Source organism: Haliotis rubra, unplaced genomic scaffold (genome assembly GCF_003918875.1).
Source record: "Haliotis rubra isolate DU_JTF1 unplaced genomic scaffold, ASM391887v1 Scf896, whole genome shotgun sequence".
NCBI classification, from domain to species: domain Eukaryota; kingdom Metazoa; phylum Mollusca; class Gastropoda; order Lepetellida; family Haliotidae; genus Haliotis; species Haliotis rubra.
In genome coordinates, this window is record NW_025767630.1 from 204926 (window position 1) to 232490 (window position 27565).

The window sequence follows — 27565 nt, forward strand, 5'->3', positions numbered from 1 at the left end:
GGCTGCGCAATATAACCGGTTAACCGGTATTTACCGGTTCAGACATGAAAACGATATGTATTGCGATACGCTGATCGAAAACCGGTATTTTGACTTGCATTCGGAAAACGTCGTAACACTCGAAAATCTTCGGATATTTCCTTGTTTCATTTGTGCCAAATATTATTCACATTTTTATTATTTTTAAGATTAAAAGTTGTTATTAGAGCTTAATCAAGCATAGTGATTTTGTTGTGTTTTTGCTCTATAAATCAAGCATTAACTCGATTATAAGCAGTTTTGGGTTTAGAAATACTTCATGCAATATATTACAATACTTATTGCAATACATGCTTTCGCATAGCAATATGAAAATTCTCTGCAATACCCACCCCTAGTGTTACCATATTTCTAAGACATTTCCTATGTTAAGGGCAGTTAGAAATGGAATGGTGAGGTGAACAGGGGTAAAATATACCTCTCATCGTGTGTGTGTGTGTGTGTGTTTATGTGTGCACACACACACATCTACATGTCCTGACTATTCACCTTCAGTAATGCTGGCCCACTCAGCTACCATCCCTCAGGTTAACATGGGGGATACCTCTCAAGTCACAGTAAATCGACTGCCTCCGTGGAGTAGTGGTTGGAGCATCCGCCCGGAGAGCGGAAGGTCGCGGGTTTGATCCCCGACCGCGTCATACCAAAAAGACGTTAAAATATGGTACTTGTTGGTCCCTGCCTGGCGCTCGGCATTAATGGGTACAAGGACTGGTCGGCTCGGAGTCAGTATAATGTGTCTGAGTGGGGTATTCATGCTTCACTGCGGCATGGTATCTCAGTGGGCTAGCACTATAAAACCAGCTTAAGTCTGGGCTAGTACAAGCAGCCGCACATACACATACACATGCATGCACGTCGTCATATGAGCGAAATATTCTCAAGCACGACGTAAAACCAAATTTCACCTCACCTCACAGTAAATCAACCAGTCATTTTAGACTGAGCCAGTGGATAGCTTTAGCCAGCTGATGCATGTCAAGGGAGACAATCTGCAACATTGGCGGTATTTAGTCTTTGAATAATGCTGAGTCATATGGATCTCGAAGACAATGTATAACAAGTGTTTCTTCTTTGTGTGATTTGAAACCATGAAGGCATTGTTTATCTGTTCATATAAATGTTGTGGCATACATTTTCATTATTGGTTTTGCATAATGATTTGTATTTTCCTGAACTTTTGCAAACAATTCTTACTTCTGTAAATATCACTGAGCTCCTACAGAATATTAACATGCTGTCTGATATTTATATACTTAGTAGGGATGGAGGTCTTGTTTGTATCTGAAAAGTATTGAAAGTATCTAGTGCCGCAGTTGGATCATTTATCAGGTTTATTTGTCAGGTACTGGTATTTTATATGCATGAAGGGGAGGTAGGGTAGCCACTAGTAGGGTAGTTACCGACACTGTCAAAATATTGCTACAAAACGCATTAAACCATACACTCACTCAGTCAAATGTTTTAAACACTAAAAAATCGTCCAGCGTGGACATGAAGTTCAGATGTTTATTCTCTCTCACGTAAATGTGGACTGAAATCTCCATCTGTTGTCAAGAGACTCTTCAATCAACGTGGAATAAATATGCAAATAATGTAAAAATAATCATTGTATCAATATGAAGTGTTTTCTTCTCTTCTCAGGCGGCCCTGAGGCCGTGTTTAAAATGCCACTCTAAAATTAGCTCTTGAAATTGACATGATTAGAGCTGAATTAAAAGCAACAAAAGATTCATTAAAGAAACATATTTTCAGTAAAAAAATCAGTATTGTGTGCCCGTGCTCTGGTTTATTGGGTTTGCGTTATTAACTGGTGTTCGTATGCGTCTTGAATTCCACATATCATGCGACGGGAGATTTGCACCGAAAAGGGGAGATTACTGTGTGTGGACTTCCTTTGCCTGTCTCATTGCACATTGAAGGAATCACCAGTAAAATCCATTGAGTAACCGAATGTCGGATGTTGCAATTCCATGTTGCTTTTAGATACTGATTGATATTATTGATTTAACAAACCGGAAAACTTTCTTCACATTTTTAATTAATTGTTTGGCAATTCCTAACTGTTTGTTTAATACATGAGATGTTGTGGTTCGATATGAACCAAAGTTAAATGAGTAATACGTTATTCTTTCGTTAAATTACGGAAGATTACATAATTTGAATGACATGTGTGTTTCGTATTATTGACGTATTTATTTGGTAATTACATGAAAGACAACTACTGATAATAACACGTATGGTGGAATATTCAATACATGTTCGAATTTATGCTTCTGTTTAAATAACAAACATGTTTCTTGATATAAATCTATCCCAATGATACATATAAGGTTTGTTTTATTCTGGAAGAAAACAGTCAGGTTAATCCGCCATTGTAATCGGCAAGCGAGGTTTACCTGTATCAATATCCCAGCCCGTATTTCCGATAATCAAGTCGCACTGTCGGCAAGCGAGCGATCTAAAAATAGAACTTACGCATTGCCGCTTGTGTATGCAAGAGTTAGCTCCCCCTTGACCATTTTCCCTATGACAATGCTTTCGGTGTCAAAGATACTGTAAAAACATCTTAGCATTTACCTGATAGTAACTCACATATTTTACAATAGGCTTACGATAGCGTAGTGGTAGGATAGCTTATTTTGTGTTTAGCAACTCAATAATCTGCCAGTTAACACAAGGTAGCTAATTGATAAACGATTTAGTACATATATTCCCCCAAACTTGGGATAAGGTTGATCCTCGTAGCTATGCTTGTAAGAGTCAGGTATTGGTACTTCTCATGCTGTCAGCGAATGATTCCTGGCCAAATATGGATTGTCAACCTGCCGTCGACAACTTGCTGATCGTGGCATCTAATACTACTCACTCACTCATTTGAAGCGATTTAGACTTTTTAAGTGTCGATTTCCAAGCTGAAACAATTAAGTACCCCAGAAAACCGTACGGAAGAAAATTCATTATGGAACAAGTTTTTATGGATAACAACTTCTTTATTTCGTGAGTGCGACATCACTCTTGCTTGACAACGGTACAAGAATCTGTATCGAAACGTCGCACTCACGAAATAAAGAAGTTGTTATCCATAAAAACTTGTTCCATATTGTAAATCTCAACTTCTAAAATGCCACTCAAACAAGAAAATTCATTGTGAAACCAACCAACAAACAAGAAAGAAATGGTACACAATGAACAATTGTATTCTAAAATATATATATATATAATATATAAATACTGCCATGAAAACACAGTGGCAGTATATGATCCAGTGAGAGTGCAAAATACAATCTTAGAGTGAGCGAGTTAAAATTTAAAGTCACATCGGCAGTATTTCCGCCATGCAGTGACTCATAGAGATAATGGACGTCGTAATTCTCCCATGTGAAGTGGTCAAGCTCACAAAATATGCCTTGGCTGGACATCCAGGGCTGAAGTTATATTATGAGATGATAGGGGCTGTGCTTGCCCCATATGTAGTCTAAAAATCTTCAAGAATGTTCTATACAATGCTGGATCACCATTTATTCCAAGTCGAAATATATCTGCAGTGACTTGCTATCCATTGCCATCGGCCTAATAGTAAAAAATACCATCACTCTGCCGTATGTAACCAACTTCATTCAGTGGGTATACGTGACCGGATGTGTACGTGGCCAGTGTAGAGTATCATACTTTTAATTCATCGATTAATCGGAAAACATCATATCATATATTTGCATAACAATAAACACACATGAAAACGGTATGTTGATATGCGTTACGTCATGGTTAATTTTAACCACACGTGTCGCGAACGCGCGATTTACATCAGTGTCAACCTGCTCTTTCCACAGGCTTTGTATGGCAGTTGGGCGACTCGGTATGGATATAACGGGTTTGGTAAGATCCTAAAAAACAACTTTTCACTTTGTTTGCTTATTTATTGTTTAAACGGTTAAATAGAATTACAGATTTAAAATTAAACTATCATGTGGACCATTTAGTCGAGTCAAACAGATCGCTCGATGATAGCTCATTACAGGCAGATGACGTGTGTTTAAACCACTGCTGAGGTGTGTATTAATGAGATTTTCTCCATCACCACGTTGCCTGCGGCGTCGGCGTCACGTGTAAAGAACAATTTAATGTAACATTCTCATACAGCACTGGTTTTAAAAAGGGGGCTGTTGAATAATGGAGTCTGCGTTTGTACCTAGCATCGGGTTGTCTCCCAAAACCCCTAGAGCCCATACCCCTGACAGCCCAGTACCCCTACAATTAGTTAAAACAACACGCGGCATTTACCTGTTTGGCATAATCAACAGACCCAAAGAAGAGATTACAGGGTGGAGTATACAGGGTGAGATTAAGCTGCACAGAGTATACATATGCTGTTGTTGGTACCGTTTTAATAATTCATTTTAAATAATTGAGATCAATTAAATGTTGAACTAGGTTTGTTTAGCTTCCTGGTGTACATTGTAAGTAGACAGATTTTACAAATCGTAATAATATCAGTTGTAATAGTGTTGGCGATAGTAGACTGAGATAAATAATTTGAGATGATTTGGGGTGGTATATACGAGGGCGTTCAAAATGTAGTCAGCCTAACTATATTCTCGTGACGATATGTACAGTCATGTATACCGCGCATTACGGGACACGTTTACCGTTAAACGGATCTCCATGTCGGAAGTATGGGTAAAAAAAACACATAAAAACTAAAATAAAAAAATATTCTCGGTAAAATCCGTGAACTTCCGGGACGATAGATAAGATCCGTTGTCATGGCGGCGTCTGGAAATAGAAGCGAACAACTACACGTTAGATCGATGCTCATGATGTTGATCACTGGATTGTTTGGTCCAGGTTCGATTATTTACAGACCGTGACCATATAGCTGGAATATTGCTGAGTGCGGCGTTAAACAACGAAACACTATAGATCACTCTTCTAATGTACATAGTCACTTGTGATTTCTCGAGGTTAGTGTGTCCTGATATGTCTGAAGACGGAAGGGTGACACACTTGTCAGTATATATAAGAGCTGTTCCGCGTATTGTTCGTGAGTTTCACAAATATAATTATTGCGCATTTCATTTATACGTTAGATCTATGAACGTAGAATAATATTCAACCATATGAAAGATGTTCGTTTGATAATAAATATTGATTGTATTTAGCCCACAAATCCTGTGTTCTTCTAGAATTATTCATTATAACATGATCTCGAAAGTAAACATACACATTAGCTTCAACAGATTGTCAGTGAATGTCAGCAGCACTCTGGATGATTTTGTTTTACCATTTCCATCAACGAAATCTTTACGATCTTGTTATAGGTGTAGAGATATACACACAGACAAACGCCTCTCGATAACAGCGTTCATGAGCCATAAATCTAGCGTATGGAACAACGCATATTTTGCCTGCTTCTCACAGCGCTTGAATGGATCGTTCTGGAAAGTTGATCGCGGTCACCCTGACACGAAACCTTTCTGTATACGTTTAATTGTTAAGCGCTCTTCGGTTGAGATTTAACAACAGTGGCGATCTTCGGATAGCAAGGTCACCGACGACACACCTCCAGATTTGAACCAATCAGATACGTAGGTTCCATCATACCTACTTCCTGACCAATGAAAATGCTCAACTACACGACCTTCACCCTCGGAGTATTGAAAAAACAAGTACCGTTCAGTCTACGCTGCATATGTACGGGCACAAAGTTATGTGTAGCTGATTACTACATAACTAGTGATACCGTTTGAAATTCGGTCGGAGTTGTGGAATTTACTTTGTTGTTGAGAATACATTGACCGTATTTCTTCTAACTTCGCTTCATGATTATCTGTGATCACAGATGTAAACACTGACCCCGAGTATGTTTGGGTACAGGTGCTGTAGTTTGAGAATATTTGAGTTTGTAGTTTTAAAAAAGGTTGGCTTTCGAGGTAATTTCCAAAACACCAACACACACACGCACGCACGTACACACACACCGAGAGAGAGAGAGATTGGGGGGGGGTGGGGATTCTCAATGGTACAATTCTGTCTATTACATAATGCTTGTCTAGCTTCAAGGTACCACCGTGTATAGATATGCATCAAAGCTGTATAATTCCACGTTGAATACCTTTACTTACGCGGATCGCCTCCGTGGTGTAGTGGTCAGAGAGTCCGCCCGGAGAGCGGAAGGTCGCGGGTTCGATCCCCGACCGCGTCATACCAAAACACGTTAAAATATGGTACTTGTTGGTCCCTGCCTGGCGCTCGGCATTAATGGGTACAACAAGGACTGGTCGGCTCGGAGTCAGTATAATGTGTCTGAGTGGGGTATTCATGCTTCACTGCGGCATGGTATCTCAGTGGGCTAGCACTATAAAACCAGCTTAAGTCTGGGCTAGTACAAGCAGCCGCACATACACATACACACGCATGCACGTCGTCATATGAGCGAAATATTCTCAAGCACGACGTAAACCCCAATTTCACCTCACCTCACCTTTACTTACGCAGTGAAATCAATACTTCTCTCAGTGTGTGTTATGGGATCGTTAATGGAACTCGTGTATGATTGTATGGGGATTAAAATGTTGTGTTGAGATATAGGATAAATGAGAATCGAGGGTTCAGGTGGTGCACTCCTCTTAGACGAAGTAGAGTTGCGTCCCTTGGGCACGCCAGGAACGTAGGTTTTTAGGTTCAAGTCCCAGTTCGACCCTATATTGTCTCCAGGTTTTGATCAGTATTGTATCCATGCTCGTGGGTTGCACCAAAATGGCCATTCGTCCTTCCCCGAAATTGTAGCTGGAATACTGTTCAAATCACTGTAAAACCCAACTCACTCATGAGTGAGTGAGAATGAAGTGTTCCTATAATCAGTCAACCGACAAGAGTGAATATGGGACGACCGTCTTACGCGTCATGGCGATGTACGTTTGACGAGTTACTTGTCTCGTTTAAACGTGTCTTCTCTGCCATGCATCGTTTTCATTTTTTGTTTGATAATAAATGGCGAGCTATCTAACATATATTAAAACAACCTAAAAGTTGTTATGGCCATGCTTTGTTTTGAATTGGGGTCATATTATGGGTTATGTTTTATGGTAGAATTTATAGGTGTTAATTAAGAGTGAGTACGTTTATCTTTACAATGTTTTAGCAATATGCCAGCAATATCACGTCGGGGACACCAGAAATGGGCTTCACACATTGTACCCATGTGGGGAATCGAACCCGGGTCTTCGGCGTGACGAGCGAACACTTTAACCACTAGACTACCCCACCGCCCCTAATTCTTAAAAGTCTACAACTCTGCGGATGGTGGTTAGCTCTGTGGTTGAAGCGTTTGCTTGACACCCCAATCCCCACGTAGGAGCTGTCGTGAAACCCTTTTCTGGACCGAAGTGATACTGATGGAATATTGTTCAAACTCACTTAAATAGTATATGCATTGCCGTTTCAACTATATCAATAAAGGCGCCATTGTAGATACGTCTGCATATAACTTCTTAAAAAACATAGAGCTTTGACTGCTACGGGTTGTTTTGTGTGAATAGCTCACACTAACCACATTTTGGTATTTTCTACATTGCCCCGGTTCATTTTATTTCCGATCCCACTTTCTTGTAATTCCTGACATGTTGGTTCCTGCATGCTCGAAGACCGTGTTACACACGCGAAACCAAGGACAGGCATTCTTGTGTTCGTCGCTCCTGAAACACTACAGGCTTTTATCCTGAAGCCGTTACTTGTTGCAGGTTTAGATTTGAATAATAATGAATTGTTAATGTATTTCTGATTATAACGTACCAATGTCCGAGGCCTACGTTTACTGGGCACCATGGATGGGGAAGAGGGGTGTGTTATACAGTTAGATACAATTGTAGCCGCTTGCATTGTGTCATGCGTACTCATAAATACAATAAGCATACCTACAAGAAATCGCAGCTGTCAGGTGTGGAATAAAAGCTCCCTCCGTCAAGGAATAATGCATTTAGTATGTACCCGAACCGCTGGTTGCAATTTGATCACGAAATAGTATCTGTTCTCAATTTCATCAAAATATTTTATCACGAATTAATAATACTTATTTTTGCTGTTTCATCAATATATTCTGAGGTTGGCAAAGCATTTGACTCCTGATTACCTTTACCGTGTCTTGTTTAAAATATTCATAAAAGTGTGTTAACTACGCAACAAATATCGGGGATAAGTGTCTCAAGATTTAATCGTTGCAATACAGGTTTTAAAATATATTTTATACCTTATTTCGTAGATAAAATAAGGTTAAGTCAGTACTAAATATGTATTGCGCAAGTACTGATATGTGTACTTTATTCACTTTCGTAGGGAGGGAAAGTTATCTCTTGTGTTTCACGGCTTGTAAATTTCCCTGGCTGTTTTGCTTGACTATTGAGGTTTCGACAGGCTGCTTTGTGCCTTCTCGGCTTTGCATAAACGGAGCAACGATTTGATTGGTTCGTGTTAACGTATTCATGGCGATGAGGTCAGCTGTGGGTCATATCGCCGCAATCAGCTGTTCTATTCAGTCTATCGTCTGCCGTCAGTTGGGCAGGTTAGGAAGTACTAACAAGGATTTACTGTGATATTATGAGTATATGAATCAAACGAACTGCTTACACAATACAAATATGATTCCTATGGAGACTTACGAACCACTTGAGGGTGACATTCAAGTAAGTTGCCTTTGTGTTTTCTCGATTTTCTCTTGCGATAGGCTCCATTTCTCAGCTGACTTGCCGGCTTGCCCGGTAGTTTTCCACTCGGAAGCCGTCAGTGCGGCGTTTTTAAATTAGTGACACTAGGTTATTTAGATGTGTTTTAATCAGCTGTTTATGTAGGGTTTCATCAATGATGTCATCTTTTTGAATAATGTCATAGATATTATCGTCCCAACTTTTTTATGCGGATGGCCGACGCGAGCTTTGTTCGGCAGTCATGGCTCGATCCTGGGTCAGCTGTCAAACCGCTGCAGCTAGCGGAATGAAACAAAGGGTTTGAATCGCACTGGGCACCTTTCGCCATCAACACGAACCAATACTGTTAATGCTCTATTCTTTCTTTACATTTGAGAAATGCTATGTCGGTATTTGGACTGAATGAATTTCAAAATAGAACATGACATCACTGTTTTCCTGCTTATGCTAGTTTATTCTAATGTGGACGACAGGAATACATTTTTGCAGATACCTGCTCTCTCGCTATTTTGCAACAGGTACTATTTTTCTGACACTTGACACTTGGCTTATGCTTGCGTGATATTTAGTGTGAATATTTTACATTTTGCTCACGAAACTGTTGAGAATTACACTTTTATTAACTGGACGCTGTTCGTGCATAATTTCTCACAATCATGTGAATTGGTAGGCTATCTTGCATTTCACGATTTGAACTCGGTCATTTGACAATGATGTTTCTGCAGACCACTGAATACTTGGATCTAAAATACTATTCAACCAGAAGGAATGTGTGGTCTTCCTAATAACCTTTCAGCAGACAGTTTCTCATTCGTAGCCATGTAAAGTTACGTAGATCTAGATTCTACACTAAAATAATATGAAGTATGTTTCTACACAGTTTAACTGAAAATATTTTCGTTTGCAGATCGTGCCTGTCGACACGCCTGATGACAAGGTAATTATCGTTCTTTTGTTCAAGTATGTGAGCAATTGGAGAAATATATCCATTCAAGCGATCATGTCTTTGTTGACAACACTCCTTTGGCCCGTGACGTACGGCAGTTCATCAGCTGTTCATTGTCCGGCGGTTTTAGCTTTAGGCTTGGCTATATAGAACACCGATCAAAGGAAGGATATATTATGCTTGCTGATGCAATGTTCGACACCCATAAACAGTTTGTTTCCTTTCTGACCGCGTGCTGATGCAACCTTTCCTATCACCAACGGGCAGCATGATCTATGCATGAACAGCTTGAGAGGAACGGATATTAATGTGGCTGATGCAACTCTTAGAAATGGTAACACTTGTGAATCGTATATATTTGATATTCCCGTTTTTTATATACGAAACTCAGTTACTATCGACTGTTGCAGTGAATAAAACATACAGCTATCATGGTTCATACCTTTCCTCGATAACAAGGTCAGCCATATCATATTATGATGAAACCTTCGAAGGATTAATTCGAGCGTCCACACAAACGTCCTATTATGAGCGGTTATTCATCAAACTGCCAATGGTTTTGTGAAACTGGTTTAGCTCCATTGAAAGCTGTATTTGTCACCCCGCTTCCGTTTCGGCTGAAAAACAAGGGGCCACAGTCAGCAATTTAGTTTAAACAGGCAAACAAAATGACAGCTGAGCGAAATGACCCAGCTCATGGAAACCACTGTTGTCGGATCTATTTATAGACGCGCGCTGATTGGCTTGGATACTCATGCCACTGCTCTCTATAAATAGCCTGGTGGATTCCCTATCTTCCCCAGGCCAGCTGATGGCTGTCGGTGATAGCTCTCAGGTTGTGTTTGACCTCTATTTCTCAGCTGGCCAGCGGTGTGATTCGTGCCCAATACCTGTCGGGACTGTGTTAGCTACTTTTAATTTTTTATGAGACCGATGTTATAATGCTTTCGTCCGATAGTGCAATTCTAATCAAAATTGCTTTGTGGCGTAAACATAAATATTTGTCATCGATCGCTATTTGACGTGTATGTATATTTTCCCATGTGGCTAAGCAATTAGATGCATGGGATTATTAGATTGTTTCATCGGCGAGATGTTATTAGAAACAAATGGCATCTATATGTAACATTTTCATCAGTATCACAAGTGATTTTTTTAGTCACAATCTCAAAGTGTACGTGAGTACAAACTAGCCTGAAACCTGCACAAGCAAGTTTGTCTTGACAGGGAGAGTAATTATATATTTCTGATTTTGTTTCAGACAAGGACACTGTTTGTAGATGCATTCCTTCAGAACAATCGCCTCGAGCACATCACTCAGCTGATGGGCTACCATCCCGACTACCTGGAGTGTTTCCTCCGCACACAACACTACTTGCTAAAGGAAGATGGACCTCTTCCTTTTGAATACAGGCATTATATAGCAATCATGGTTAGTACCTGTCTTCCTTATTGTACATAGTTTTAGCATTATTCTGTCTAACAGAAAAGTAAGTATTTCATTTGATTCATTCGATATGTTGGTTATTTATAAGTCACCTGTGTTTTAAGTTACAAGCTTTGTTGCATTATCACAAGGCAGTCAGTGAATCTAACCACTGGTCTGAAATCCAAGGCTAGTAAGATTCTGTTTGGTCTAGTGATCACAGCTAATTATAGTTATGTTAATAACACAAAAATCTGAAACGGATGCTTCAGAGCCAAGTTTGGGTAGTGGACTGTAAACTTTTGGCACAGACTGTTTTTGAGTTGTTGAATATTTGATGAGACCAGTATATTTTTTATAGGCAGCAGGAAGACATCAATGCTCGTACCTGATCAAACTTCAGTCTCATGAGTTCCTACTTCAAGGAGGGAACCCAGACTGGCTCAAGGGCCTTGAGAGGATACCTCACAAGCTCAAAGATCTCAACGAAATTAATAAGATACTAGCTCACAGGCCATGGCTAATCACCAAAGATCACATTGAGGTAAGTTCACTGATATCTACACAGTTCAAAAAGAAGAGTCGGCCATGAACTAAATCTTTTAACCAATTTTTCCAAATGGGACATACTTCATTTTCGATTGTCTGTTTTCAGAAACTGACCCGTGGAAAGGACAGCTGGTCAGTGAGCGAGGTTGTTCATGCATTGGTAATCATGGCACAGTTTCATGCGCTGTCAAGCTTTGTGTTTGGTTGTGGAATTAACCAGGAAGTAGATCAAGATGGAGGATACACATTCCGCCCCCCATCTGTCAGTGATGCCAGTGAGGTTGATTACTCCAGTGACGGTTCCTCAGGTGGTGAAAATGTAAGTACCAAATCCTTTACCGGTACTTTGTTTCCATTCATATGACAGATCCAATTTGCCTTCCATTGTGGGTATTTTGGGATTGAATTTGTCCTGAGCTAAATTGGTTGGGTGATCTTGCATAGTGATTTGGTTGACTTCCATGTTATTGATTCCCAATAGGACATTGTATCATTAACTAGATGGTCTTGTCCAGACTTGATTTTGTTGCAGGCTGCCATCATGTGGCTGGAAGATTAAACATTAAATTGACAAACAATAATATGTCAGTGCCTACATTACCAAATAGGCTGATAGGCCTGTGTTAGCTGGCTGATATTGTGTGGAGTTGACCGGCTGATTGGCCTGTGTTAGCTGACTGATATTGTGTAGAGTTGACTGGCTGATAGGCCTGTGTTAGCTGGACTGATATTGTGTAGAGTTGATCGGCTGATAGGCCAGTGTTAGCTGATTGATATTGTGTTGAGTTGAACATGACAGTTCACATGTTTCTTTCAGTGTTCTGAGTTTGAGGGTGGTGGTCTGTCGGTACTGATGGAGAAGATGCGGGCGCTGATGGAGGCAAGAGAGGAGGAAATGACACAAGACGAACTGTTGAAACGTTTCCAACATGTCGAGTCTCAGAATGCATTGAGTGAGTATATACTGTGATTCTACTGAAGTCCAATATTGTGAAAAGAATATAGGTGGAGGTTTTGAGTTTCCTAACAAATGACACTAAAAGTTCCCAGTTTGAATTAAAAACATTTTAAGTGATAACATTAATTTTTTTAGCAATATCATGACCTTTTCCCCCCAAGCTTCTTCCAAAGGGCAATTAGTTTGGAATACAGGACAAATCACTGATTTATGATTTTGAGATCTTTTAAAATATTCGTTTGATATTTGATTTTCTGTTTTACTCATAATTGTATTGTTTCTTTCAGTCACAACAAATGCACAGCCTCCATCTCCGAAGTCTGACATCCTGTGCTATGTCGATGATACAACGTTCCAGTATGAGGACTTTGCTAAGCGTGGCTCAGCATCAGAGATCCCGACATTTCGAGCTCAGGACTATTCCTGGGAAGATCAAGGCTTCTCACTGGCCAACCGGTTATACACTGATGTTGGCAACCTTCTTGATGAAAAGTTCAATGTGGCATACAATCTCACATACTACACGTAAGTAATATACTTCGACTTATTGTAATGTCAATAATAGAGCTTCATTCTGTAGAAAATATTAAATATGTCTATTAACATTAGAAATTCAGGGCAATAAGGTAAAGGGTACTCATTTTCTAAGAGGTTTAACTGGACCTGTTGAATGTTTTGGGCTTGTAGAAATTTAAGTTCATACAGTTTTTAGTATTTTGGTTGGGGGTCGTTAAACTTATTGAAAAAAAGTCTTAAAATGACATGTTTTTCCAGCTGTTTAATTTTATTTCATGATTTTGTAACAGAATGGGTGACAACACATCAGTAGATACCACAGCATTCCGGCGGACAATCTGGAACTACATCCACTGCATGTACGGCATCCGTCACGATGACTACAACTACGGGGAAGTGAACCAACTGTTGGAGAGGAACCTGAAGGCCTATATCAAAACAGTTACATGCTACCCAGAACGACTGAAGAAAAAGGACTATGATGGCGTGATGAGAGAGTTCAAACATTCTGAAAAGGTGAGATATATAAGTGACTTTGATGTTGAGGAGAAAATAATTTTAAAAAACCCTGCTCTTGATCTCTGTAAAACAGAATAATGGATTGTTGGAAGATTCCTGTGCCAGTTTATTCACATTTGTCTGCAGTTTAAAAGTTAACATGAGTGGAAAGTCAATCTTTCAAAATAATACATTTCCACTCTCCTACAGACCTTTTTCTCTGTACTTTGGTATTAAACCTTTATAAATCTCCATGTACTCATGATGTGTCCTTTCTTTCAGGTTCATGTAAATCTGATGTTGTTCGAGGCCCGATTGCAGGCGGAATTGTTGTACAGTCTTCGTGCAGTGCAGTGATGCGTCACATGACGTGACACCGTGGATACTATTGTTGCAGGATGCAAGTGTTGTGATAGCCAAGCTAGGTGATGTGAACTTGGCGAAAAAAAACGGTGGTTCATTAATGGCCACAGGTGCTGACTGCCTCCTTGCCGCCCACGCCTGTTGGTCTACATGTGGGCCAACTTGTGGGTTTCACCTGGCTAGAGCGAGCAGCCTTGTGAAGGAAGGCCTGCCCTGGCTATCTGTGATATTTTTTACTGTAGTGTGTACATACTGAGTATGTGCTGCCATGATGAACCTGCATTTCAGGAGGTCCGAGTGGAGCTGAGTGACTTGGTGAGTGAGTGCAAGTTGGTGCGTGAGCGAGTATGGGTCAGTGGTTGACTGAATGACTGCCTCCAGAGGGGGATCTCCACACGTTATTTTATACCTGTCACCTTCTCCATTCCGTGGTCAAGGTCGACCTTGTCTTTCATGGAGTGGTGCTCCTCGACTGTTGTACGTGACGCTATGTACTTCCGACTCATATGTGAGTGACACTTGTAACGAACATGTTTGCAAATCCAAAGATCTGCAGCAGCTCAGTTGCAGACATGCACGCGAGTGTGCATGCACATGCATTCCGACTGCTGCCACAGTAACTGTGAATACTATATTCTGATGTTGGCATTACTGGGTTCTAGTCAGTGAGACTACAATATAGCTAATTCCTATTATTGCTTCACCTTCATCAGCACACACAGCCTGTAGGGGTCGATGCCTTTCATGGCACAGAAGAATAAGTCCGAAAGCCAAGCCAGTTTATTTTCTTTTGCAGATGAAGTTAAAAAATGTCGAAAGGAAAATAAGACTTAAGATCTGCAGTAAATAGCAGTTATGATGTGATATATTTTAAATCAACCCTGGCAAAGTTATCAGTTATTCTTATCAGTTGCCTCATTGCATATTGTACAAAGTAATTTACCAGACATGATGTTGATTTGTTTGGCCTAATCATGATTAGTCAATATAGTGTGAGGTTTAAAGTTAAATGAATTTGAGCCACATGATAAACAAATGTTTTGGATAGACATTCAAGAAAATTAACATTAATGCATTTTAGAAATGTTTCCATTTCATTTAGATATGATGATTTTGATGATATTTCAGAATCTTATTAATTGTTACGGCTTTTCATCTTCCTGTTGCCAAACTTGCTTTTGGCGGGGACTTTGACCAACACAGGCTGTGTGTGAGGTGTTTGTATTAGGGGTAGTTTTTCAGTTAGATGTGTAGAATTGCACCATGTTCCTACACCAATACATGTATCAATTACTGATTTATGAACTGATCTTATGTGACTTCATTGGCACGGATAGAATTCAACCCGGACGGTTTTTAGACCAGAAATCATAGTGAAAAACAAATGATACGTTTAACTGGAACTGTAACCATGGTTACAGGACAAGGGTTGATTCTATCCGACTTGGGCTCTTTTATCAACTGCTGCACTAACAGTTAACACCACTGATTTAATAAGTCTAGACTTACGTCCACACTACCATCAAGTTCAAAATCACTGGAAAGTTGTGTTCCTGTTGATACTGTTTGTTCCAAGATTCCTCAGAATGGTTTCAAGGACAAACAGTGGGTTTTTTCAGTTTCAAGTACATGTGTACTCCTCTTCAAACCTTCAAATTATTTATTTGTTCTGTTTCTAAACAAATCCTTACTAACTCAAACATTTTTGGTATATATAAAATGTTTTTGAAATGTATTTGTATATTATCCCAGTGATTTTGACAATCATGGTAATCATGTATTGTTCAATGGCATTCTTTACAGTTATATGAACACAATGTTTTTATGATGTTTGTTCTTACTTCCATGGTGATCTGAAGACCTGTATGCTGATAAATCAAATGTTAGAGAATGTGAATTGTCTATAGTATTGTGAGGGCAGATAACTATTTTTTTAACTCTCTATAACTGTTACTATGAAAATGTTGAAGCATCTACAAGTTGTACAGATTGTTAAACTTGTTTATATCTAGGTTTGATGCGTATGGATTCACCCATCTGTCCCATAGTCCTTTCATGGATGCAACATGCTACTTTCCTGTAACTTGTGTTGAGATGCAAGGGTACACTATCGTATCATGATACAAACACATATCTGATACAAACACCACTTGCAAGGGTTCTGTCTGTATGTCACACACATTGTCACACAAGGCAGATTCCTTGTTATTATAGGTGTCAAAATTTACTGTTTTTATTTTATTTTGATTTGATTTTAAATTGTTTTTTGGCAAGTCAATTGTATGTCACACAAACCCTTCGTATTACTAATTTGCTCCCTAAGTAACCCTCACTAATACAAGTGTAATCAACCAACCGTAACCAGATGCTTTTTCATTGTTATCATTTTGTTACGCCTGTTGAGCATGTTACACTTGCATTTCGATCATTCCATGTATGTAGAAATGTTCATGTGTGTAACCCACACTGTCTCTGCCACTGATCAGTAGATTCAACAAGAACCACCTTGCCCCACCAGGCTCCATCAGAAGATGAATTCAAATAGTTATTACCATGTTTTGTTGCCATCGAACATTAGCAAGCTACACTGAGATTACGTCTCTTTCATTAGTGCTATAGCCATGTCATTGAAGCATGCAAAGTACCCTACAATCCATCTGACAACGAGATTAACCATTCCTGCATTACTCTTGTAATATATTGGAGGTATTCATTGTCAGAATAGGTCAGGTTTTTTATTGGTGCAATTATTATAGTATGTTGTAATATTTATCTGCTTGATGCCGTTTCCTGATTGGTCGAGACAATCATGGTTTGATGAAGAAATCTGATCAGGAAAGGATATCAAGGCGTTCACTCTTGTGTGCTGAGACCACCTATCACTATGAATAGTTATCTCATCTGTAAGGTGTTGGGGGTGGGTGGGCTGCTTGTATAGTGAGGTGGTGCCACTTGGACATGTCTGGTATGGTTTCACTTTCGGTTACCAGATGAACAGTTCATTGTGGCCATCGTCCAGATCTCAGCAGCTTGGGTGTTCATGTCTGTAGATTATGTTTTAAGTAGAAGAGTATCAAACTTTGTGATATAATTAATGATTACACTGCATTATTAATTATTTATTTCAAATGAAAAAAATATTAGATTGAATTTTCAATAATCATGTACTAGGTTTGATCCCTTTGTTACCAGTAAGATGGCTTAAATGTACAAGGATGACAGATACCCAGAGATGCCCGCTACTTCAATCTGTGGTGTGTGTGCGCCAGGATTCAGACAAGGTCTGATAACCATTTGAAACCTGAATCTCTCAATGTACCTCCTGTAGTGTTAAAACAAGATGTCCATTATACACAGGTTGATGGTTTCAAGAGGTTGTGAGCTATGTAAACGAACATGACTCCTGGTTGGCCTAGGGCTGTTCACAAGTTCATCCCAGCACCTCGACTGTTGGTCCGGCCTTTCGCAGGAATGGGAAAGAACTTTGCAGCCACAGGGGCGTGTCACGCTTAGAAACAGCGTTAGAAAGACATATAGGTATATAGACCCTACCCTTTTATATAGTACTAGGGTAGGGTCTATATACCTACATGTCTTTCTAAGGCTGTTTCTAAGCGTGACACGCCCCTGTGTTTGCAGCTACAGTCGAATGGTGCTGGGATTACTTTGTGGAACATCCCTGGAGCTCGGATATGCGACCTGAGTACTCTTTCCCGCTGACTTATGACTTTATTTATTACTGGGTTGTTTACTGACATACAGTATTATGTAACACGTGTTCGTACTACTTGTTAGTACAAGCTATGACGTACTCTGTACATGCATTGTTTTTAGCCCTTTCCTACGTTGTGATAACATGTTGCTTCAAAATAAAACATCAATCAAATGAAACAATTCTTGTATGTTTTTTATTCCTTACTTGAGTGAACAGAGACTGAGGTCAGTTCATTCACAGATGTAGAAATGTACTGAAGTGATAATAACGCATTTTTTCACATGTAGATTGTTAGTTCGTAATACAGTCATATAAAATCGATTATTCTTTGACTTACTTTGATTCGTATCTGTTGGGATCGTTGACTCGAAACTGGTGACAAGCTTAGTTTCTCAAGAAGGAACGGGATTTGTAAAACACGATTAGTACCTATGTGTTATATACATGTATTATTAATTATAAGTTAGTTCACGATATTGCTGGTGTGGAATAATGCTGAGTATGGCGTAAAACTAAACTCACTCACTCACTATTGCTGATGTGAGGCTAAATTAATTCACTCACTGTAAGTTAGCATAGTGAGTGAATGAATGCCGAACAGGGCAGTCGGCAATATGCCAACTATACAGACAGATTCATCAAGTCATCATCAAGTCAGGTCGACCTGGAGGCAAGCCATGCCCTGGGGTCCTTTAGTTCAATAATTGACATGGTCCATGAACTGGCCCCGTCATAGAGGCCCCTAACGGAGTCACGTGCATCGTCACCTGGCACACAACCACTGCTTGAAATCTTTGAAAAATCTTATTTTAGAACATCTGACTTGAGTCCAAAACATCCCGTGGTCTTACAGTGGTGTAAAATGTTGCACCATAGGCTGTGACTCCGAGGACCATAGCACTTGATGTGAAAATCAATGAGGCTCTATCCAGGTGTTAAATGTGAGGGGGTTCACGTGAGAGGGGAAGGGGGTGTTGGCGAAGGGGGAAGGGGGTTTGGCTTGTCAGTGTGCAGTTGCACCACATCACGTGGTGTTTGTCGCCGGACCTGACTATGTACAAAAGTGCGGCGACTCAAACACAGTGGTGTTGACAGTTGGGGGTGACGTAGCCGAGATGGGCACATGGAGACGCGTATTGTCGGTCATGTCGACGTCAGCCCTGTCAGCGTTATTTTGGGAGCCTTTGTCACTGGCATTAAGAGCGCAGATGTACCGGCAACAGATGTGATCTGTAGGAGGGGATTAGGTCATGAGTCCATCAATCGGGACAATTCGGTAATGTCCGCGATCAGCGCGAGACAAAGACCAGGCCATATTTAACATCCATTTGTCATACATCACTGATTTGTACGTACCATAATCATTTCTATTCTTGGAATATCACTTTTTCATTGCCTAGTATTACATAAGCGCTCAGTTTATCCCCAAACTGGTTTATATCTCCAGGAAATCGAGATCGTGTGACTTGGGAACAAGAGCACTTTGGAGGATTTTATATAAGTACTCCGTACTACCATTGGACTTTAGTAGAACTTTCTAAAGTCGACATGAAGCTATCAGTTATGATAAGTGGATGTTTGATCGGAGAAGTACAGTTTTGGAACTAGTTTCTTGAAATCTATATCTTCGAGCCATGAAAGCTGTCCAGTCAAAAAATGCAGTCATTTGGATTTCTGGCCAGCGCAGTTATTTGATGAATAAGCAGTGCTAGCCCGTAGCTAGTAAAAATCCAGACGGGCCAGTAAATCTCCACAGTCACTGGCCCGACTGGCTAGTGAATTTTCATGGGGTCATTTTGTAAATATATCACTCTCTCCGACTTGTTAAGTTATGATACACTTTTAAATCATGCAATATTCTGTCCTGATGAAAGTGTTCATCATATTAGCAGCTTATTGATGAAACCCGTGTCAACATTCAGATTTCAGGCTAGTGAATTATTTTGTGGGCTCGTAACTTTCAGGCATAGCTAGCCCGACTGGCTAGCAAAATGTGGAACCTATTCGCACACTGTGAATAAGACTGGGTCAAAGCGAGATTGGAAAACTGAAAATCTAAACAAAATCTACGTATGAACTTAACATTCATCAACCTGATGACATTAAATGCAAATGACGAAAGAGGTATCCTTCATCGCGATCCAATTCTCTCCTGATCCAGCGGTAGGTTATCGATTGTTGTTTGGGTACAATGCATGCGCGGCCTGACCTTTGTAAATGTGTACTCCTGCACGAATGCAGTAAGTGTGTACTCTCACGTGACCTTTGTAAGTGTGTACTCCTACACGAACATAGTAAGGTGTGTACACTCACGTGACCTTTGTAAGTGTGTACTCTCACGTGACCTTTGTAAGTGTGTACTCCTACACGAATATAGTGTGTACTCTCACGTGACCTTTGTAAGTGTGTACTCTCACGTGATCTTTCTAAGTGTGTACTCTCACGTGACCTTTGTTAGTGTGTACTCTCACGTGACCTTTGTAAGTGTGTAATCTCACGTGACCTTTGTAAGTGTGTATTCTCACGTGACCTTTGTAAGTGTGTACTCCTACACGAACATTGTAGGTGTGTATTCTCACGTGACCTTTGTGTGTACTCCTACACGAACATTATGTGTACTCTCACGTGACCTTTGTAAGTATGTACTCTCACGTGACCTTTATGTGTATTCTCACTTGACATTTGTAAGTGTGTATTCCTGCACGAACATCGTAGGTGTGTATTCTCACGTGACCTTTGTGTGTACTCCTACACGAACATTGTGTGTACTCTCATGTGACCTTTGTAAGTGTGTACTCTCATCTGACCATTGTAAGTGTGTACTCTCATCTGACCATTGTAAGTGTGTACTCTCATCTGACCATTGTAAGTGTGTACTTCTTCATGACCTTTGTGTGTACTCTCATCTGACCATTGTAAGTGTGTACTCTCATCTGACCATTGTAAGTGTGTACTCTCATCTGACCATTGTAAGTGTGTACTCTCATCTGACCTTTGTACGTGTGTATTTCTTCATGACCTTTGTGTGTACTCAGAACTTCAACTTCTGAGTGTGGACACTGCTGTGAGCTCAAAACTCTTACGTATTTTCGAACGGAAGAGCATTTCCGTAAATATACAACGACTATTTTCAATAATGTGTTTGGCCATCAGCTGATCAGTGATGACCCGCGCCGGCCCTGCAGCGAACTGTCAATCAGGGAAGTGATGGGCACTGAGATAGCGGCGCGCGCATCAAGCCCAGGTGACACGCGCCCCGAAGCCATTGTCAAAACCCGCACAGAGGTCGACAGTTGAAGAAAGATCGCTTTATCTCTCATGAAACTTAATAAACCCGGTTTCTATGATTGCTATCGTCAGACCCTCACCTTGATGACTAACCATAGTGACGCTGCCAAAAATTCTGAAAAAATACATGACATCATTTTCGCGCAGGTTATGGCGTCTTTAAATCGTGTTTATATCGTTTGTAATCATTACTGACATGAGTGCTATTGTCACTCATTCTACTGTCAATCAATCATTGATACAGATTATGAGGAGTGTCAACAGTATTTGAGCTCAATCTTGTCTCATTGCTTACGATAACGGATCTAGATTTTAAACACAACTTCGAAATGGCGTCAGTGGGATAGCAAATGATTTGTTTTTCGACTTTTTGAAATTGTAATTTTGTTTCATTTTAATGCGTGCGGCGGAATTAACACGTAAACTCAACTAAAAAGCTATATTCTCAGCACGTTCTCATTAATGTCTAGCAGGGTATCACATATACGTCATACACAGTAAACAACGGTTATAACGAACTCAAAGGGACCACTAATTTCAGTTCGTTTTAACCATACTTCGTTATAAGGGAGGGAGTGAGTTTAGTTTTACGTCGCACTCAGCAAAATTTCCAGCTATATGGCAGCAGTCTGTAAATAATCGAGCCTGGACCAGACAATCCAGTGATCAACATCATGAGCATAGTTCTACGCAATTGGCAACCGATGGCATGTGTCAACCAAGTCAGCGAGCCTGACCACCCGATCCCGTTAGTCGCCTCTTACGACAACCATGGGTTACTGAAGATAAATTCTAACTCGGATGTTCACGGGACTCGTTATAAGCATTTCGACTGAGATATAACATGTGGGACCGGAACATAAGGAACAGTTCGATATATCCGTCAGTTCGTTATAAGCGTGTTCCTTATAAACGTTGTTTGTTGTAGCATAAATATATTGCTGAGTGCGGCGTAAAACTAAATTCACTTGCTCAAATAAACATAGACTGCATCATGCAAACTGCCGTGTTTGATCAGCAGTTCTTAGAAGCTGACAAAGTAGACGAAGGGTTTATGAATAACAACAACTCCCTGTACAAGATACTGTGGGGGCGGTGGGGTAGCCTAATGGTTAAAGCATTGGCTCGTCACGCCGAAGACCCGGGTTCGAATCCCCACATGGGCACAATGTGTGAAGCCCATTTCTGGTGTCCCCCGCCGTGATGTTGCTGGAATATTGCTAAAAGCGGCGTAAAACCAAAACTCAGTCAGTCAGATACTGTGTATACTTGTCAGGCAGGACTTAATGATAATCATGGCAGTAATACACATTACAGGTGAAGGAATAACTATAATCATAATTGTCATACAAAAGTGAGTGAGTTTAGTTTTAACATTCCAGCAATATAATGGCGGGTGACACCGGAAATGGGCTCCACAGATTGTACCCATGTGGGGAATCAAACCCGGGGCTTTGGCGTGACAGAAAACACTTTAACCAATGGGCTATCCCACCACCCCTTGTCTTACATGAGAGGGGTTAACATTAACGGTAACAGAACCTACACCGAAACCTCGCTACTACTATTTCAGTATGAAAAAGATGTTGTCGTCCATTAACAGTCTGTATTTGATACTAGAGCTATTGCACAACGTGAGATATAGATCGGCAATTCAAAAATGACCTTCAACTCGGAACGGGTAATTTTTGTCAGATAGCTTCCCCGAGGACTATTATACAAGCAGTGAAACGAAATATATTTTGATGCAGGCATAAATCACAGCTCCAACGAAGGCACCATCTTGCATCGACAGCTACTTGCATATGCATGCAGCTTGGAGTACAAAACATAGAAAACGTCCCAAATATAAAGTACATTGATATATAGGATGCAGATTTGACGTTTCGTGTCAGTCATGAAATAGTCACAACACTTGGCCGTTATTTGATATGTTTTGTCCATTGTGTCTGGTTAAGACGAGTTACGGTGACCCAGGCACGATCATACCGGCACGGACCGGTTCCCGTTGCGCGGAGAGGTCACAGGGCATGCGCACGGCTCGAAACGGGAGAGGTACGTGCAGAATACAAATATTTTCAGATGTACTGTGAGGCGGATACTTCCTGTACTCCATCAATAGATGAGGCCATGCAAGTCTCGACAACAAACACACTCACGACTTTCCTTGTCGCCTGCATGTAAAAGTGCAGCGTCATTTTAATGGTTGGTTGTAGGTGTGGTCTTATTTGCTGTCGCTGTTATACTTAAAGGCGTCTCGTACACAGTCTTTAACATTGAATGAAAGCTTTCGTAGAAACTTGTGCTTGAATTCAAAGCGTTTGAACCCAGTTGTGATTAAGGAACAGATTTCATGAAGAACCCAGGAGCGTTGGGCTAGCCTAGTGGTTAAAGCGTTCGCTCGTCACGCCGAAGACCCAGGTTCGATTCCCCACATGGGTACAATGTGTGAAGCCCATTTCTGTTGTCCCCCGCCATGATATTGCTGGAATACTGTTAAGTGAGGTGTAAAACCAAACTCACTCACTAACTCTGTCTGTCTCTTGATGTATGTCGGTGTCTCTGAAAGAGCTCTTCTCTTCTCTCTTCCTTTCTTTTGTCCTCTCTCTCACCTCTCGCTCTCACTCTCTCTGTGTCTCTCCCCCTCTCTCTCTCTCTCTCTCACACACACGCACTCTTCTGACATCGTTGATTCGCACAGTTCCACAAGTCGTATATATAAAGTAAATAACATCAACGACGACAGGGCCAATGTGTGGAATCAAGTTCCGGTATTGTTACCGTTAGCAATTAAGTGTTTACTTAGTGGCACACTTCCATCGACGTACAGATGTGCACTTATCTGAGATAGGTCGCGTGTCCATGAGTTGGTACCTTTGTTCAGTTCGTGTTGGAAACATGATTAAAAGCATACAGGTATGATAAGACTTCAGTTACCAGCACTGAACGACACATGACAGTTCAAGATACGTGCCGTGTGACAGAGATCTTGACCCCATGTTTTCCGTCCGGAAAGTCAGTGCATGTGAATTCCCATGTGCCCACTGAGATGTACACGGTGTCTCAGGAACTCCAGTCGGAGACAAACCAACTGCCCTATAGACTAACGCTTAGTCTCTGAATATATATATAATTCTGATACAAACAAATAAACTGAAAAGTAACCCCATGCAGTGACCTCAGAGATCCTGATTCAGATTCTGAACCTGAGGAAATATAGACTTGTTTCACCTTGAGTGAGTGATTGAGTTTAGTTTAACGCCGCTTTTATCAAAATTCTAGCAATATCATGGCTGGGGACACCAGAAATGGGCTTCACACATTGTACCCATGTAGGGAATCGAACTCGGGTCTTCGGCGTGAACCATTAGGCTGCTCCACCGCCCCGCTTCATGTTAAGAGTTTGCATTACAGAAAGGGTTGTGCAGAGGGGAAAATAATGAAGTTAAGGGAGTGTGATATAGACTAACCGACCAGTCTGTCTCAGAAGCCCCGAACCACATCATATTCCCCTCCGTACAAGACTTTCTACAATGCTTGAGCCCTAAATGAAGCAAGTCCAGATTTCCTCTGAATCGCCCAACTCACTGGTCTCCTTTTCAATTTAATTGGAATTATTATTTCTGTCCAAATTATACTCATGCCAATAATGGTTGTCACCACCACCCCACCCTCCCCAACCCACCCTCCCCACCCCCTCTCCAATTAAAATAAATTGAAGGGGGTGACAACCATTATTGGCATGAGTATATATATATTCAGAGACTAAGCATAAGTCTAACTAACCGACTTACTGACCGACTTCTTCCCAAGCCCCAAACAGCAGACGACATGTAAAGATACCCGGATGTACTATCGGTATTGACTGACGGTCTGTTTTCCTTCTTCCCACAAGGTTGTGTAGTGTAAATATTATCCCTCATATGTGGATATTAAACTCCATTCACTTCTGACCTCTTTCTTCAAGTACTCGTTGACAGTTTAAAGTGTCTCCAAGATCATGGACACCTTAACACGTGACCAAGTTGATTTCTAATGCGTATTATAGGTACCCTTGGATGTACCAATGTATTTAGTTCTTATTTGATACTTTGTAAATATTGATAAGAAATTTAAGGACTGTTTGTGATTGTGGGATGGTATGATTAGATCAGCTCTAACCAGAAACTTACTTATGTTGGATGTACCGATGTGTTCAGTTCTTATTTAATACTTTGTAAATATGGATAAGAAATTCAAGGACTGTTTGTGACAGTTGGTGGTATGATCAGAGCAGCTCTGACCTTACGATAGTGTCAGTGGCTGAAGAGGTTTGTTTGGGAGTTGTTATCGTTAAAACGTTCCCTGGGCTCATTTGCATATGTCTAGATATAACTCCATATAACCAGTATTTCTTAATATAGAATTGGGGCGGTGGGGTAGCCTATTGGTTAAAGCGTTGGCTCGTCACGCCGAAGACCCGGGTTCGATTCCCCACATGGGTGCAATGTGTGAAGCCCATTTCTGGTGTCCCCCGCCGTGATATTGCTGGAATATTGCTAAAAGCGGCGTAAAACCAAACTCAGTCAGTCAGTAATATGGAATTGTGTTAATAAGTGTGATTTGTCTGGTAGTCGTATCGTCTGGATTAGCGAGGTGTCGCTAGGTGTGACAACTGGATGAAAGGCACACAAATCGTTTAATAAAGCCCTCTAAATGAGGCCAGTTAATCCGGACCGAATCTGTACCAGCGACGTCGTCGGATTAACAGATTAATGTCAGGGAGTTAGGATCTATGTAATTTCAGCATGGCAGCTCTCTCTTCTTCATCCCTGATACAAGGGATTAGCGGGAACTATATTCACACTCTAGACCAATCAGTGGGAATAATGTATAAAGATCATCCAAATTACATTTAAAACAATTACATTTCTGACATACATTAACACTTACAAGAAGATAAGATGTTGTGTACGTGCATAACATATGTCCAGCGTATGTCACATGTCGAGGTGATATCACACATACTGTACATATACACGGGGTATATAGTAGGTTCCACCATAGGTTGGGGCTCATACGGATGTCTAGGCTAACACTTACCGTCGCGAAGTCTCTGAATATATATAATTTCGATTGTAACAGATAAACCCATTTAAATTGAAAAGGAGACCCAGGGAGACCAGAGATTGAGGAAATCTAGACTTGCTTCATTTGGGGCTTTAGCAGTGCAGGGGAGGGCCAGGCTGTAGGGAAAATAATGTGGTTCAGGGACTGTGAGACAGACTAACGGATGTCTTGTTTCATAACACTCTCTCATCTTTTCAAGCCTAATTTTATTATTATTGGGCTGTTTCTATTTTAATTGATTTTCTGGGTAGCATAATCTGTTCTGTTTCACATTAAAACAATATATGGCTCTTTGGAGCGCATTTAAACATCTTGGCCGATCTGTTTTGTTTTCTTACAGACCTACTGACTTGATTTGTGCATGTCACAGTAGTGGGTAGACAGATACATGTACGGGATGTCAATTACTGGATTTTATGATCCAAACTTGATTATTTTAAGGCCGCCATATTTTGCTGGGATATTGTTGGGTATGGCGCCAAACAACAAGTAAAAATAAAACTAATCTTTTGGGTTTATTGTCATGAAAATGATCATGAAACAAGAAACAACCCACTGAATGAATGAATGAATGATGAATGAATTTCAGACTTTAAATCTATTCACAAAATAGAGAAAAATGCATGTACACATGTTTTAGAGTTATATAGACGTGGTCGTTAATCTGGTTGCCTGCAGTACGCAATATATTCCAATCTGCTTTTATCAACATAACATATATTTTCAACATGGCTTGCCGGCCTGTAAGCAAGGTGTTCCCGTGAAGGGAAAGACCGTAACACCTTACCACAGGCGACAACGACAGGGGTGGGTCGGGGCACAAGACAACACCAGGGACGGCGCCAGTGGCGATTCACATCGTGGTGATGGGCGTGGTGATGACGATCGCGAGTGATTGGTGATTAGTTACAAAATGTACTTACTTAAACATTGCTTGATTTTTGTATGTCATTAACTTTACATTCATCTAATTATGCTCATCTCAGCTTGACTAGTATATCAGCAATCGCTGCAGTATTCAGCGCTATCAAATTCGGTGACTTATTTACTCGTAATCTCTGTAATTAGCGAGATAGTGACAAGGCGCTGGTGTCTCTGCTAATTGCGGCATCCATTCACACTGCCATTAACGTGAGGTCAAAGGTTATCACAGTGCAGCCTGCGGCACGGTTCAAGGACGGCTTGACATATCGCACTTGAAAGTCTGGACCGATACAAAGAGCTGCGATGAGAGATGTCGTGTCATCAGCTTGTCACCGAAAACAGGTTGATTCGCGCACTCTTACCAGTTATCCCTATGGAAACTCGTTTTGAATTAGAAATAACACCTTTTGCTAATATTTGTATAAGAGAGAGAGAGAGAGAGAGAGAGAGAGAGAGAGAGAGAGAGAGAGAGAGAGAGAGAGAGAGAGAGAGAGAGAGAGAGAGAGAGAGAGAGAGAGAGAGAGAGAGAGAG

The 27565-nt window shown here is 40.7% G+C and overlaps 1 protein-coding gene across 3 annotated transcripts in view; it reads left to right on the forward strand.

The window, feature by feature from the left end:
- The window catches only part of LOC124263705 (sestrin-1-like), a 47401-nt gene extending 29510 nt beyond the window's left edge, over window positions 1-17891 (forward strand). Inside the window, exons 1-9 of one of the 3 annotated variants that reach the window (XM_046698371.1) lie at window positions 3876-3918; window positions 9649-9678; window positions 10949-11119; window positions 11475-11657; window positions 11769-11981; window positions 12480-12615; window positions 12908-13145; window positions 13427-13652; window positions 13917-17891. In XM_046698371.1, coding sequence (XP_046554327.1) covers window positions 3880-3918; window positions 9649-9678; window positions 10949-11119; window positions 11475-11657; window positions 11769-11981; window positions 12480-12615; window positions 12908-13145; window positions 13427-13652; window positions 13917-13991 — 1311 coding nt within the window. In that variant the 5' untranslated portion in view covers window positions 3876-3879 and the 3' untranslated portion in view covers window positions 13992-17891. Of the gene's footprint in view, window positions 1-3875; window positions 3919-8562; window positions 8721-9648; window positions 9679-10948; window positions 11120-11474; window positions 11658-11768; window positions 11982-12479; window positions 12616-12907; window positions 13146-13426; window positions 13653-13916 lie in introns of those variants that run through there. The other 2 variants (XM_046698370.1, XM_046698369.1) reach the window with 2 other exon arrangements.
- Window positions 17892-27565: the final 9674 nt, after the last annotated feature.